Source organism: Salvelinus sp. IW2-2015, linkage group LG8 (assembly GCF_002910315.2).
Source record: "Salvelinus sp. IW2-2015 linkage group LG8, ASM291031v2, whole genome shotgun sequence".
Taxonomy (NCBI): Eukaryota; Metazoa; Chordata; class Actinopteri; order Salmoniformes; family Salmonidae; genus Salvelinus; species Salvelinus sp. IW2-2015.
Window position 1 is genome coordinate 3,622,588 of NC_036848.1, and position 16,302 is coordinate 3,638,889.

Here is a 16,302-nt window from a genome sequence, read left to right on the forward strand (position 1 = left end):
CTCTTCTCTCTCTCACTACACACACACACACCACACACCACACACACACAGCACACACACACCACACACACACACACCACACACACCCATATATTATATATTTATTTGATGCCAATCTTTTCCTGGCACATAAAACAAACCCAACCCAACCCTCCCCCAAACATGTACACACACAGCCTTACAAAACTGACAAACTGCAATGTACGCCCCTGCCCCCATAATTGTGTAGTCAGAACACTGCACAGTGCACTGGAAGACCTGTTGACACCTTACTGAAATAGGGGAGCATATTCATTCATACCTCACCTCATTCTTCTTTACCAAAACAAACCAGTTCCGATTAAGTTATAGTTTCAGGTACTACTGATCTTTGTTGTTGATTTTACTATAGGTTTTTACTGAATCGAGGAATCTCTCTTGATCGCCTAGTTCACAATGGCAGACGAGCACATCTTGTTGATCCCACAGAGCCTGGATCCCCTGTACAGGTAGTAGTAACCCTGGAAGAAAGGAACAGGCAACAAGACATGAACACAAAAATACACGTCAAAACTTCTATTTGCACAATATGTTCCAAGAGTTCAGGCTTGACTTCACTCTTAGAAAAAAGGGTTCCAAAAGGGTTCTGCGGCTGAAATACAAGATCCCAGAAATGTTCCATACGCACAAAAAGCTTATTTCTCTAATTGAGTGCACACATTTGTTTACATCCCTGTTAGTGAGCATTTCTCTTTGCCATGATGATCCAGCCACCTGACAGGTGTGGCATATCAAGAAGCTGATTTTTTTACAGTCCCCTAACCAATTGTGCTATTGTCTGTTTTTTTGCGTTATTTGTAACTTATTTTGTACATAATGTTTCTGCCACCGTCTCCTATGACCAAAAAGAGCTTCTAGATATAAGGACAGCGATTACTCACCCAGTACTAGMCAAAGATTTTTTCTTTAACGAGTCRGACGCAAAGGATTTATTCCAGACAAGGCCCTAATCCCTGTCATTGGCATGAAAAGGAGACGGAGATATCAGGGAGATATCAGGGACAAGGGTGCCTTGTAAGGATCCGAAGGCGAGTGGGTAATCTGCCTCTACCATCAGTCCTATTAGCCAACGTAAAATCATTGGATAACAAAATAGATGAGCTACAAGCACGTATATCCTACCAACGGGTCATAAAATGTTTTAATATCTTATGTTTCACCAAGACATGAATAACATACAGCTGGCGGGTTTAACGCTTTTTGGGCAGGATAGAACTGCAGCCTCTGGTAAGACAAGGGGTGGCGGTCTATGTATATTCATAAACAACAGCTGGTGCACGAAATCTAAGGAAGTCTCAAGGTTCTGCTCACCTGAGGTAGAGTATGTCATGATAAGCTGCATACTACACCATTTACCAAGAGAGTTTTCATCTATATTCTTCGTATCTGTCTATTTACCACCACAAACTGACGCTGGCACTAAGACCACACTCAATGAGCTGTATACCGCCATAAGCAAACAGGAAAACACTCATCCAGAGGCGACGCACCTAGTGGCCGGAGACTTTAATGCACGGAAACTTACATTTGTTTTACCTCATTTCTACCAGCATGTTAAATGTGTAACCAGAGGGGGAAAAAAACTCTAGACCACCTTTACTCCCCCCACACACACACACACACACACAGAGAGAGACACGTACAAAGCTCTCCCTCGCCCTCCATTTGGCAAATCAGACCATAATTCCATCCTCCCGATTCCTGCTTACAAGCAAAAACTAAAACAGGAAGCACCAATGACTCGGTAAATAAAAAGTAGTCAGATGAAGCAGATGCTAAACTACAGGACTGTTTTGCTAGCACAGACTGGAATAGGTTCCAGGATTCTTCCGATGGCATTCAGGAGTACACCACATCAGTCACTGGCTTCATCATTAAGTGCATCTATGACGTCGTCCCCACAGTGACTGTACGTACATACTAGAGGTCGACCGATTAATCGGAATGGCCGATTATTTCAAGTTTTCATAACAATCGGAAATATATTTTTTTACACCTTTATTTAATCTTTATTTAACTAGTAAAGTCAGTTAAGAACACATTCTTATTTTCAATGACGGCCTAGGAACGGTGGGTTCAGGGGCAGAACGACAGATTTTTACCTTGTCAGCTCGGGGGATTCAATCTTGCAACCTTACAGTTAACTAGTCCAACGCTCTAACCACCTGATTACATTGCACTCCACGAGGAGCCTGCCTGTTACGCGAATGCAGTAGAAGCCAAGGTAAGTTGCTAGCTAGCATTAAACGTATCTTATAAAAAACAATCAATCAATCAATCAATCATAATCACTAGTTAACTACACATGGTTGATGATATTACTAGTTTATCTAGCGTGTCCTGCGTTGCATATAATCGATGCGGTGCATATCGTTGCCTCTCAATGCTGTACCTAACCCATAACACATCAATGCCTTTCTTAAAATCAATCACACAGAAGTATAATATTTTTAACCTGCATATTTAGCTAAAAGAAATCCAGGTTAGCAGGCGATATTAACCAGGTGAAATTGTGTCACTTCTCTTGCGTTCATTGCACGCAGAGTCAGTGTATATGCAACAGTTTGGGCCACCTAATTTGCCAGAATTTTACGTAACTATGACTAACATTGGAAGGTTGTGCAATGTAACAGGAATATTTAGACTTATGGATGCCACCCGTTAGATAAAACCGGAACGGTTCCGTATTTCACTGAAAGAATAAACGTCTTGTTTTCGAGAAAGATGTTTCCGGATTAGACATATTAATGACTAAGGCTCATATTTCTGTGTGTTATTTATGTTATAACTAAGTCTATGATTTGATAGAGCAGTCTGACTGAGCGGTGGTAGGCAGCAACAGGCTCGTAAGCATTCATTCAACAGCACTTTCCTGCATTTGCCAGAAGCTCTTCGCTGTGCTTAAGCATTGCGCTGTTTAATGACTTCAAGCCTATCAACTCCCGAGATTGGCTGGTGTATCCGATGTGAAATGCTAGCTAGTTAGCGGGGTTGCACGCTAATAGCGTTTTAAACGTCATCGCTCTGAGACTTGAGTAGTTATTCCCCTTTGCTCTGCATGGGTAACGCTGCTTCGAGGGTGGCTGTTGTGTTGTGTTCCTGGTTCGAGCCCAGGTAGGAGCGAGGAGAGGGATGAAGCTATACTGTTACACTGGCAATACTAAAGTGCCTTAAGAACATCCAATAGTCAAAGGTTAATGAAATACAAATGGTATATGAGAGAAATAGTCCTATAATTCCTATAATAACTACAACCTAAAACTTCTTACCTGGGAATATTGGACTCATGTTAAGGGAACCAGCTTTCATATGTTCTCATTCTGAGCAAGACTTTAAACGTTAGCTATCTCATGGCACATATTGCACTTTAACTTTCTCCAACACTTTGTTTTGGATTATTTAACCAAATTGAACATGTTCCATTATTTATTGAGGCTAAATTGATTTTATTGATGTATTATATTAAGTTAAAATAAGTGTTCACTCAGTATTGTTGTAATTGTCATTATTACAAATAAATAAAAGAAATCGTCCGAATAATCGGCATCAGCTTTTTTGGTCCTCCAATAATCGGTATCGGCGTTGAAAAATTATAATCGGTCGCTCTAGTACATACCCCAGCCAGAAGCCAAGGATTACAGGAAACATCGCACTGAGCTAAAGAGTAGAGCTGCTGCTTTCAAGGAGCGGGACTCTAACCTGGAAGCTTATAAGAAATTCAGCTATGCTCTCCGACAAACCATCAAACAGGCAAGTGTCAATACAGGACTAAGATTGAGTCGTACTAACTGGCTCCAATGCTCGTCGGATGGGCAGGGCTTGGCAAACTACTACAGACTACAAGAGAAGCACAGCCGCGAGCTGCCCAGTGAAACAAGCCTACCATACAAGCTAAATTACTTCTATGCTCGCTTTGAGGCAAATAACCTGAACACTGCATGAGAGCATCAGCTGTTCCGGACAACTGTGTGATCACTCTCCGTAGCGATGTGAGTAAGACCTTTAAACGGGTCAACATTCACAAGGCGAGGGCCAGACGGATTACCAGGACGTGTACTCAGAGCATACGCTGACACTGGCAATGGGTCCTCACTACCATTTTCAACCTGTCCCTGACTGAGTCTGTAATACCAACATGTTTCAAGCAGACCACCATAGTCACTGTGCCCAAGAACACTAAGGTAACCTGCCTAAATGACTACCAACCCGTAGCACTCATGTCTGTAGCTTTGAAAGGCTGGTCATGGCTCACATCAACATCATTATCCCAGAAACCCTAGACCCACTGATCTGTTGGGGCATACCGCCCCAACAGATCAACAGATGATGCAATTTCTATTGCACTATTGCAGAGCGGGCGAGAGCAGGCTGCAGTGCATCTGGTGAAGGACATGCACACTCGACCATCCACTGAATGACCTGCTCCCTCCAAAAAGAGGTAAMTGCACCACCAGGCTCCTGAGAAACAGCCACGAACTGTCCTGTATAACTGTCCTGTGTAACTGTCCTGTATAACTGTCCTGTATAACTGCCCTGTATAACTGCCCTGTATAACTGCCCTGTATAACTGCCAGTACAAAGCGCCTGTGAAACACCACTCTAAAAAAAAAAAAATCCACATTGCCCTTTCCCACCTTGACAAAAGGAACACCTATGTGAGAATGCTATTCAAAGCTCATCACTAAGCTAAGGACCCTGGGACTAAACACCCCCCTCTGCAACTGGATCCTGGACTTCCTGATGGGCCACCCCTAGGTGGTAAGGGTAGGTAACAACACATCCGCCACACTGATCCTCAACACGGGGGCCCCTCAGGGGTGCATGCTCAGTCCCCTCCTGTACTCCCTGTTCACTTAGGACTGCATGGCCAGGCACAACTCCAACACCATCATTAAGTTTGCCGAAGACACAACAATGGAAGGCCTGATCACCGACAATGATGAGACAGCCTATAGGGAGGAGGTCAGAGACCTGGCCGTGTGGTTCCAGGAGAATAACCTCTCCCTCAACGTGATCAAGACAAAGGAGATGATTGTGGACTACAGGAAGAGGAGGACCGAGCACACCCCCATTCTCATTGACAGGGCTGTAGTGGAGCAGGTTGAGAGCTTCAAGTTCCTTGGTGTCCACATCAGCAAACTAACATGGTCCAAACACACCAAGRGTGTCGTGAAGAGGGCACAACAAAGCCTATCGCGCGTGCGATAGGACCCGAAAGATGGTGAACTATGCCTGGGCAGGGCGAAGCCAGAGGAAACTCTGGTGGAGGTCCATAGCGGTCCTGACGTGCAAATCGGTCGTCCGACCTGGGTATAGGGGCGAAAGCCCCTCAGGACACTGAAAAGATTTGGTATGGGTCCTGAGATCCTCAAAAAGTTCTACAGCTGCACCATCGAGAGCATCCTGACTGGTTGCATCACTGCCTGGTATGGAAACTGCTCAGCCTCCGACCGCAAGGCACTACAGAGGGTAGTGCATACGGTCCAGTACATCACTTGGGCCAAGCTGCCATCCAGGACCTCTATACCAGGCGGTGTCAGAAGAAGGCCCTACAAATTGTCAAAAAGACTTCAGCCACCCTAGTCATAGACTGTTCTCTCTTCTACCGCACGGCAAGCGGTACCGGAGCGCCAAGTCTAGGTCCAAAAGACTTCTTAACAGCTTCTACCCCTAAGCCATAAGACTCCTGAACAGCTTTTCAAATGGCTACCCAGACTATTTGTATTGCCCCCTCTTTTACACTGCTGCTACTCTCTGTTTATTATCTTTGCATAGTCACTTTAACTCTACCTACATGTACATATTACCTCAACTCACCGGTGCCCCCAGCACATTGACTCTGTACCAGTACCACCTGTATTGTTATTTTGCTGCTGCTCTTTAATTATTTGTTACTTTAATTTTTTTCACTTATTTTTCTTAACTGCAATGTTTGTTAAGGGCTTGTAAGTAAGCATTTCACTGTAAGGTCTAAGCCTGTTGTTTTCGGCGCATGTGACAAATAACATTTGATTTGAAATGGAATCCAAAATGGTTCTAATTGGACCCAAAAGGATTCTACCTGGAACCAAAAGGGGTTTTACCTAGAACCAATGGGTTCTCCTACGGGGACAGCCGAAGAACCCTTTTTGGTTCTTGATAGCACCTTTTTTCTAAGAGTAGGTTTTATGCATTGTAAACAAATACACTCCGTTTGCAAATCCCCACATAACTCCTTGTCATAGAGGTTCAGTGTGACAGCTTCCTCTTACCTGTTCTCCATAGTCCTCTCCCCAGCTGTTCTTGATGGCCCAGAAAGGTTTGCCTTGACCTGTACACAGAAACAACCAGACACACATGACTCACACATTCTGACTCATYAGTGTTATTATTACGCTAGGCTAATGTAAGGTAAATAAGTAGTGTCAGTCTCACGTTCTCCGTAGCCCACGAGCAACACTGCATGGTCAATCATCCAGGGGTTGCAGAATATCTTCAGAGGGTGGGACACGCCCTTCCTGTAGAACTGAGGAGAAAMAAGGAGAGAAAAGCAGGTGGGATTAGATAGATAGATACTAGTCACTTCATTGTTCAGTTGTGTTTTAGTGATGCTAATTTAAGTATCAATAAGGAGCATACAGCAGTGATGCCTGTTACCTGCATTGCGAATGCGTTCAGGGCCACAGATACTGGTCCGTTCTCAGCCAGCCAAGCAGCGATTTCTAAACATAAAAAGGGAAGGAAACCAAGATTAACACATGAAGCCAACCCTCCTCCATCTGTACCGCATTGTTCAATCGTCATCCAAACCTTCAACCTATCATCTGTACCGCATTGTTCAATCGTCATCCAAACCTTCAACCTATCTCTGTACCGCATTGTTCAATCTTCATCCAAACCTTCAACCTATCATCCTGCTACACATTGTTTCAAATCGTCATCCAAACCTTCAACCTATCATCTGTACCACATTGTTCAATCTTCATCCAAACCTTCAACCTATCATCTGTACCACATTGTTCAATCTTCATCCAAACCTTCAACCTATCATCTGTGTCTTTCTCTCTGTGTACCCTACCCGTTCGGCTCTCTCTCACGCTACTTCTTTCAAAGTGTTGTTCTCCTCCCACTCACCGTTCTCATCCTTGGACAGCTCCACAGAGCTGTTGATGTAGGCGGTGACTTTGTCAGTGGTGAAGTCACAGCTCTGCTTCTTGCCGGTGTAGCTGTAGTCAGTCTCTGTCTCCAGACCACCCAGCTTCTCGATAGCTTCATACGCATTTGATGGAAGCCCGCCCCCACAGGCCTGGTCCACTGTATCACAGTCCACCAGCTCTGTGAGTGACAGGACATTGAACCAATCAATTCAAGGCTCTTATGGAGAAAAGGGAAACAGTACTGTTGGACAGGTAAGTGTATGATACCTACAAATGCTTGTGCTTACCTTGCTCAGAGAGAGACACTAGTTTGCCAGTTTTCGCGAACCACTGGCCCTCAATGTTGCCTGTCACTGAGAATGCCCAGCAAGAACCACACATGCCCTGCAATACAAACACAAACCACACATTCAGTCATACACACACAGGCCTTTCCTACCTCCACATTTTCCATGAATTGTGTCATATCTACAGTATGAATGAAAGTATGACTTTTGCGTACCTATAAATGTTTAGTGAAGCATCAAAGCAGAGTCATGAATACTTTATGAATGCTACATAAAGCCTTCAGTTATTTGCCCGATCAGAAATACAAATCATACATAAACATTTACAGTCATACCTGTAGTCATCTCCAGTCTGTAAGACCATCTCTAAACCCGGTCCTACCTGGTTCTTGACGGGGCTGACAGCTCCATGCTCTCTCCAGTCCCAGCTGGGCGGGGCGGGGCCGTGGGGCATGGCTGCAGGCTTCATGGACCGCTGGAGGTTCTGCTGGCTCAGCAGGGGGTTCAGGTACAGAGTCCTAAACTCCTCCTCTGGAGGGAGAGAAAAAGAGAGTAGAGGGAGGAGAGGAAGAAGAAATAAGGACTATTCACAGTGTACAGCTGAGGAGTTGTACTGTAGCTTTGTGGAACTAGCTTAGAGCTCTGCTACCCGACCCAAGCCCGACGGGCCCCGACATTATACATTGGGTTAGGGCTGGGTAGGGTCTGTTGTTTCATCAATAACTAGGGTACGGTCAGGACTCGGGTATCATTAAATTGATCACTAACATTTTGAAGCTGAGCCATTTGCTCATGCTCTGCTGCAGTAGTCATATCCGACTTAGATCATAACATGGTGTCAGAGGTGCTTCAACCTCGTCAAATACAAGTCAGGAGACACTCAGAGTGCATGCAGAGCAAGCTGCACGCAGGGAGTGAGTGACAGACAGAGAGGAGCAGCTAATGGATTTACTAACGGAGGAGGTTATTTCTGATTTGGGGTTTTGAGCCGGGGCTTAAATTTGGCAGAAGTAAATCGGGCCATTGGTAGGGTGGGGCCTGAACGTCACAGGCATGGGTAGGGCTCGGGATTAAAATCCATTCCTATGCAGGGCTCTAAATCAACTATGTAGAAGTGAAATTACTCAACAGATTAGCTCTTTGCAAGGGAACATGTTTTAAACTGTCACAGAATCACACACAGGAAGTTCTGTTGCTCCAGAGGGCAGACAGTGAGCTCTCCAGCACGCTCAGTGGTTGATCTGGAATTGCTTCAGGCTTGTTAATCTGCATTCTCACACATGCGCGCGCACACACACCTGTGAGGTCGCTGAACTTGGTGACCCCGTACTCGGCTGTACCCTGGTCCAGAGACTGGAGCTTCTCAGCAGTCTTCAAGTTCTCATGGAAGACACGCAGCCGCCGGTCAGCCTCTGTAGCAGCAAAGGTCAGACAAAAATGTTATGTTTAGATGTTTTACTGTCTCATCTGTGGAGTTGGATGGATGGTATTGTGTAGAATTATGGATTGACATATCTCTCACCCTCTTGGCTGCTGTAAGTCCTATTGTATCTGACCATAAACTCTTTGAACTGACCCAGAAGCTCCACAGAATCCACTGACTCCTGTCACAAAAGACAAGTTGATTATTCACAAGTAAATTAAATATATACGCATACAGAATAAAAGTGAAACTCAAAAACACACATACCACAAACGCTATGTTTTCTATTACCTCAACTGGTTTGGTGGAGAGGGGTAGAAATTCAACTTTGTTGGTCTTAACTGGTTTGGTGGAGAGGGGCAGAAATTCGACTTTGTTGGTCTCAACTGGTTTGGGATCAACTGGAAACCAATTATCATGAAAAACAATTAGGATGTAGCTATGAGTATTTATACAAACACTCCTGAAACAAATAAATGCACAAAGGTAACTTTAGATCCCACAGTTGAACCTATGACACTAACCTGCTGGCTGGCACTTCTGTTTGAGAAGGGTGGACTTGCTCTCCCAGGGAATGTCCCAGACCTCAAACACACATACCTCTGTCTGACAGAGAACACATCAGCGGAGAGAACATGGTTAGTGAGATAACCTGTGTTTATTTTATTGGGCTACTGTGTTCATGACTTCTTTATAGACAGTATATTAAAACGTAATGTATTGTTATCTGCGCTTTAGGGAAATGCCCGTTTAAAATTATTCACGTCAAATTAAATTAGATGTTTAATAACATGGGAATGGTACAGCACATAGGCCACATACAAAGGATATGTAGTGTAATGTTAACAATAATAACTAATTTCCTCTGTCAACAACAGTCCATTTCTGAACCTATACAGGAGTGAAGGACAGGGGTGAACACCACGAACACTTCGTTCCCTTGACCTTGGAGACATGTCTGATTAAGTTTCTGCTAAGTCATGAAAACAAATACAGCAGGCGGAACAAAKAGGGAACGGTAGCTGTCTGCTTGTGCACATAGCTGCAGTAACACTGTGTTAAATCCAAGTCACGAGAGGTTATTTATCTTGTCTTGGTCACATGACTAGTGGAAGGGAGAGCTGAACAGACGTTTATAATAATAACCTACAGTAGACCCTGATACACACACACAATGGCCTTGATACTGGGCACTCTTCAGTGTTGACAGTTTATTTTTAATGAGTGGTTTAGGTATTGCCAATGTTCACTATTGCAAAACATTGGGGTTTTATTTGATTTGATGAGGAGGCCTCTGATATTAGTTTAGCTGTACTTTCCCTGGAACCCTCTTTCTCTCCAACAACCCACAACGTTAGCATCCTAAAACAGAAAAACAAACAGACACACACATACTGGCCTCACCTTTAGGTTGTGTTCTTCTGGGTAGAAGTCACAGACCCTCAGTCTGGCAGCCTTTTTACACTGGGTGTTACTTAGTTCCACCATGAGGCTGTATCGGATACCCTTCACCAGCTACAAGACAGGAAAGACAGGAAGGACAGGAAGACAGGAAATAAACAATAATCTTTGAATAACAATAATCTTCAAATAATCTTTGAAAAAAGAAACAAAATCAACTCTGCGGTTGTTGTTTTGCCATCTAGCATACAATTTAGCTCTGACGTCACTTTCAAGATCTAATCCAGTAATTATGGCATTTATAGGCCTAGATAAATGGGCTGATTATGCTGGTAATTACAGGTCTCTTAGTTAGCTTGTCTGGCTGAGACAATAGGTTTGTTGAGACCAGTGTTGGAAAGATAGTTTATCACGCTACCAATTACTTCACACTGAAAGACGTTAAGATAAACTAAAAAGGTACCCTTAAGAAACATCGTTTACTGAACTAAAATGACCCTGGAAAAGTAGGTCATTACATCCAAACTACTTTGTGATAAATTATCATATGTAAATCTGAAATGTCAGACAACAAATTGCAAGAACAGATCACATGTTAACAGAATGTGTAACAGCCTATTAAACACAAACTGTTTCAAGTGATCATTTGGCAGGTCTGATGCTGAAAAAGCAAGACAATTCTTGCCTACTTCACCCATATTTGATTTTTGCAAAAAGAGTAGTGTGTAGTTCAAGTAGTTAGCTACATGGCGAAAAAGTAGTTAACTACTCGAAAACACTACCTTGACTACCACCAAACTACTGCAAAATGTAGTTTGATTAGTTGAGCCCCACGTTTATAAAATAAATAAATAAAATAAAAATGCTTTTTTGGGGGGGGGGGCTTGCCTGTTTTGCATGTTATTTTGGCATTAATACGTGTCACATATCATTTTGCAAACAATGTAAAAAAATAAATATATATATATATATATATCATTGAGTTAATAAAGCCGCATAAAAACATGTAATCTTTTTTGTTGAGTAAGGGAGCTCCAAAATGCAGGCGTTTCAGCCTAGCTCCGTGCTTTCTGTGGCGGTGGCGCAAGCCAGCAGAAAATACAGAACGTTGTGCCGTGATTGGCTCAGTGTTCGGTCACTCATGGGGAYACTACGTCACCGCCAAGTCTAAGGGTAGAGGTCGGAAATTCAAGCCCCTTGGGTGCTGCCATACATTAGAAGTGCCCATCCAAGAAGGATCAAGGACATTGGCCAGAGATAAAGTGAAATCAAATCACGTTATAGCTACAGTAGCTTTGATTGGAGTGATCATGTCAACATCATACTTTCAAAATCTTAGCTAGCAGTCATCATCATTAATCAAGTCGACAATCTACTGGCAAATCCTTTTTAATCCTTGTCATATGAAGAGAAATAATGAAGAGAAATAATAGATACAACGTATCGGTGCTCATCGGCCATAAATATTACACAACAAATTTGAAATCAACAATGAGTGGTTTGGAAGGAATCACTGGCTAACTGCAAGCATTGCAAAGCAATCATTAGCCTGCTGTTCAGTGGAGTGGCTGTGTTGTCCCAAGTCTAAGATTAAGGGTGTCTTTTCTTAGTTTAAAATTATAAACATTCAACATTGGCCATGCTGTCAATGAACCATGCCATGCTCAAAACAACTTAACTCGGAACTGCAAAATCTGACTTTAGTGAGTTCAAGACAACTGGGAACTTGGGAAAAACGAGTACGACTGGGAAAATATGTTTTGAACTTTCATCCAACTCTGAATTGTAAATTGGGAACTCTGGCCTCTTTCTAGAGCTACGACCTGAAGATCACTGACGTCATCATGATTCAACCCCCCCCCAGAGAATGCAGAGAATGCCAGACTAAATTTGCCCACAAAGGACCAACACGCCACAACTAGGTGAGTCCAAAAATGTCTTGTATGCTCCTGCATAAATTATGTAATATGCCAGAGAGATATGTATACTGTAGCTAAGAAAGTAATACTAAGTGTATGTTGTGGATTAAGCTGCTAGTAGCCCATGTGCCTCACTCTAATAATTTGGTCTATTTTTTCCTCTTAATTTCATCTACTGTTCTGACTTGGTGGTGCACATGTAGCCTATAACCTGTTTTAGAGAAATGTAATCATTGAATATTGTAAGACCTTTTATTGTCTGCTTATATGCCCCCTTTATTTATCCTACGGTTCTGAGTTGGTAAACAGGGAGAACACTAAGAACAGCCCATGTCCTGAATTCTGTCACTGTACATTTCAAAAGTTCTGATCAAATATTTATATTGACTACGTCCGTCCTAGCTCGCTCATTAATGACTTTATTGAAATTACGGATTGCCTCTTATCTGCTTGTTGTTCCCTTATGCCATAGTTTGTACATCTCAATTATCTGTAGAAAGCACATTTGTTTAAGCAAGTCAACCATGTTTTTTTAAAGTCAGTAAATGAGGCTGAATTAATTGTTTCGCTGCCAGACAAGACTGAGCTGATAGCCAGTTAGTGGGCACCGTTTGTCACCGATATAGTACAATGAATGTATTGTTTAGTGTTGTAGCTTTGCTGGCATGCATCCCACATTTATTTATTTTTGCCACGCCAAGATTTACATGCTAAAATCGCCAGTGGATAGGAGTCATAGGACACTGGCATTATTCCTGTGGACATAAAATGTCATGTGGATATAGAGAGGCCTTACAGGCTATAGTCATTAGCCGTGGTGATTTTAGCATGTGAATCTTGGTGGGGGGGGGTGGAATTCATGCCAACAAAGACACAAAAAATGTGGGGCTCTGCCCCACCTGCCCTGAATGACGGGTCGCCACTGGTCATTAGGCAGTATGAATAGGMTTAGCTAATCATGTGGAAAACTTCACTGAAAGCATTGTTAAATATTAAGAGTGCTTGGTTGGGCTGCAGTAGAGTTAAAGGCCTATACAATTTAGGCCGAGTTACACAGATGGCATGCAGTTCAGATGCAATAGCACAGGTTGGTGCGCTCTGACGTAGGCGGCGGTATTATCTAACGAACTGAAATCTGTGATGGCCTATTCGCCACATATTATGGCCTACAATCACAATGGACATGAACTTAATTTTAGGCCAATAAYATGTCATTATTTACATAGCACCAGTTATGAGATTACAATAAACAAATATTAATTTTCACAAGACTGTAGTCTACCTGTTTACTGGCAGAGAGGATCTTGCTAACTCTGCGAACGTGCATCGCATTGGACCCCTTGTTATAGCGCTCTTCTGCAAACTTCAGTGCTTTCTTTAGACCTGGGTCGTTTTCCGACAAACGGACGGCAGACCCGGGTGCCCCCATCAAAGGGCCATCCAAATCGGCCAGAACCAAGCCCAAAACCGCTAGGATTAGGCAAAGAAGAACAGGGTGGCGAAATCCGACGTCCATGTTGATCCGTCTGTTTGTAGAGCAGTAAAACTCCAACGGAGGGTGGACGGTGAGATTATAAAATGGGATTTCTGTTTTCCTAGTTACCTGTCAATGCCACAACAAATCAGAAGACCGCCCCAAATAGAAATGGTTACACAATGGTTACAATGGCCGTGTTCGAGAGGATCAAACCCGCAATGCATCATGGGTAAATTCTGACTGACTGACCGATCTACAACAGTTAGTAGTTATTGACGGGTGATTTGTAGATCAGTCAGTCGGCAGTAGCCTGCAATCGTTTTGATGCTCTCAAACACGGCCATTGTTGCCTGAAACAACGACGGAACAATGGTGCGCGGAGCTACAGGGACTGAAAATATGCATACCACCCTCTGCATCCTACTSCTACCTTGCTTCTGAAGCTAAATAGGGTTGGTTCTGGTCAGTCCCTGGATGGGAGACCAGATGCTGCTGGAAGTAGTGTTGGAGAGCCATTTGGAAGCACCCTTTCCTCGGGTCTAAAAAAAATTCCCAATGCCCCAGGGCAGTGTAGAGTGCAGTCTTTCGGGTGGGACGTTAAACGGATGTCCTGACTCTCTGAGGTCACTAAAGATCCCATGGCACTTATCGTAAGAGTAAGGYTGTTAACCCTGTCCTGGCTAAATTCCCATTCTGGCCATCATACCATCATGGCCACCTAATCATCCCCAGTTTACAATTGGCTCATTCATCCCCTCCTGTCCACTGTAACTATTCCCCAGGTCGTTGCTGTAAATGAGAATGTGTTCTCAGTCAATTTACCTGGTAAATTCAGGGTTAAATAAATAATAATAACATATTAATAAATATAATATTTGAATTAATATCCATTCCAGAGACAAGAAATTGTGTAATATATGAAGAGACTGGCTCAGACTTCGTGCCAAATTTTGAAATATTTCAACATCCAAAATATTACTCAACACCTCTGAAGTCTGTGATGAACTATTCCTCATGCAGATAAAGGAGAAATAACTTGTGCTGGTATGGGTGATACTGATATCAGTTTAGTGTTCTGTTTTGCCAGTTAACTGCCTGTATTTTTGTTTACTTATTGTTTAATTATGGGTTATTTTGCAAATACAGGCCTTAGATTTTGAAGATAAAATATTAATTTAGATTTTTTTTTTTCACATCCATTTAAGTAAAAACTTTACATATAATATATATATATAATATTATATATATATATATATAATATTATATTATATATATATATTTAAAGCATTTAATATCTGGATTTCACTGTTTTGCACTGTTTTTGTCCTGTCTCACACACAGACTTTGGACATTCTGCTTTGTGTTACACTTACAAAATTCTTGATAATTAGAAAATATGTAATGCACCTGTTTAAAAAAAAGAGTCAAATAAATGGAAACTACATACATATTAGATGTGCATAAGCCATTTGTAACTTCTTTTTATACACAAAATACAGTCCTCTCTTGTATTGTGTCATTACCACCACAACAAGCAAATGACAGGATATTGTTTGTGCACTTGGTTACCATGGATATGAATAGTGACAGTGGAGCACATGGATGTCATGGAGAGAGATTCAAATGTTGATGCCAGGAAATGATAGAAAAATATAGGTAAATATGACTTATGATAATATTTTTATTGTACGTCATTACCCCTTCTTAGGTTATCATTTCATCAAATGATGTTAGATTTTTCAAATTATGTTTTAACAATGTGCATTTAGTATACATTGTATGCTAGCTGTTCAACTGGAGTTCGCATGCTAGGATCCCTGCTATTTATGACCAAACACTGTAAAAATGTCATTCCCACCACATAATGAACTGTGATGGTAAGGACAGAATGTGGTGGTAATGACACAATTTATTAGTTAATCAATTTTTACTTACCTTAATACCTGAAAAGACACACAACTTACATACTATATGATCATGGTTAAGTTGAAACTGAACACTTATTTGCTGAATAAGACCATTACATGTTGTATAATGTTAGGATGACTGAGTGATTTTGATGTCTATTCGTGTGACTTACTATGGTTGTTGCTGACTTTAATTATTTATTTTTATTTTCTATAAGATGCCCCCTAAATAAACCAAGGAGAGGACAGGGACATATATAAACAAAATCAAACAAGACCCTATAAAATACCAGGAGTATCTTAAGAAACAAATACCTTAAGAGAAAAGAAAGTGGTGAACTGAAACACATCTCACAACTTTCCCAAAGGAAGAAAAAGGAGGCAATGGAAAATAAACCAAAGAAACAGAAGATCAACTATCCAGAAAATAGTGGTTATGGAGTGATACCTGTCAAGGAACACACCACCACACTCACCTGAAGTCTTCCAGCTACAGAATGATATGTGATTGTTTTGGCCCACATACCGTGATAATTCAACAGACAGAGGCAGACAAAGCACAACCTTACACTTCAACCTGCACAGCACCACAGCCATCTCCTAGCACAATACAGCCCATTGCAGACATACATGAGGGACTGATTGGAAAGTGGTGTGTTGTGAAATATGAGGAAGACCCTTACCCTGGTGTTATACAAGATGCAGAAAGCTGT

General features: G+C 42.2%; 1 protein-coding gene across 1 annotated transcript in view; it reads right to left on the reverse strand.

The window, feature by feature from the left end:
- Nucleotides 1-14,266, reverse strand: part of LOC111967249 (cathepsin F) — a 110,371-nt gene extending 96,105 nt beyond the window's left edge. The window contains exons 1-13 of the mRNA XM_070444682.1: nt 13,488-14,266; nt 10,290-10,400; nt 9,410-9,491; nt 9,177-9,286; nt 8,985-9,066; nt 8,761-8,874; nt 7,845-7,993; nt 7,463-7,559; nt 7,153-7,353; nt 6,676-6,740; nt 6,454-6,544; nt 6,291-6,349; nt 420-500 (exon numbers count right to left, since the gene is read on the reverse strand). Coding sequence (XP_070300783.1) covers nt 426-500; nt 6,291-6,349; nt 6,454-6,544; nt 6,676-6,740; nt 7,153-7,353; nt 7,463-7,559; nt 7,845-7,993; nt 8,761-8,874; nt 8,985-9,066; nt 9,177-9,286; nt 9,410-9,491; nt 10,290-10,400; nt 13,488-13,721 — 1,470 coding nt within the window. The 5' untranslated portion in view covers nt 13,722-14,266 and the 3' untranslated portion in view covers nt 420-425. The remainder of the gene's footprint in view (nt 1-419; nt 501-6,290; nt 6,350-6,453; nt 6,545-6,675; nt 6,741-7,152; nt 7,354-7,462; nt 7,560-7,844; nt 7,994-8,760; nt 8,875-8,984; nt 9,067-9,176; nt 9,287-9,409; nt 9,492-10,289; nt 10,401-13,487) is intronic.
- Nucleotides 14,267-16,302: the final 2,036 nt, after the last annotated feature.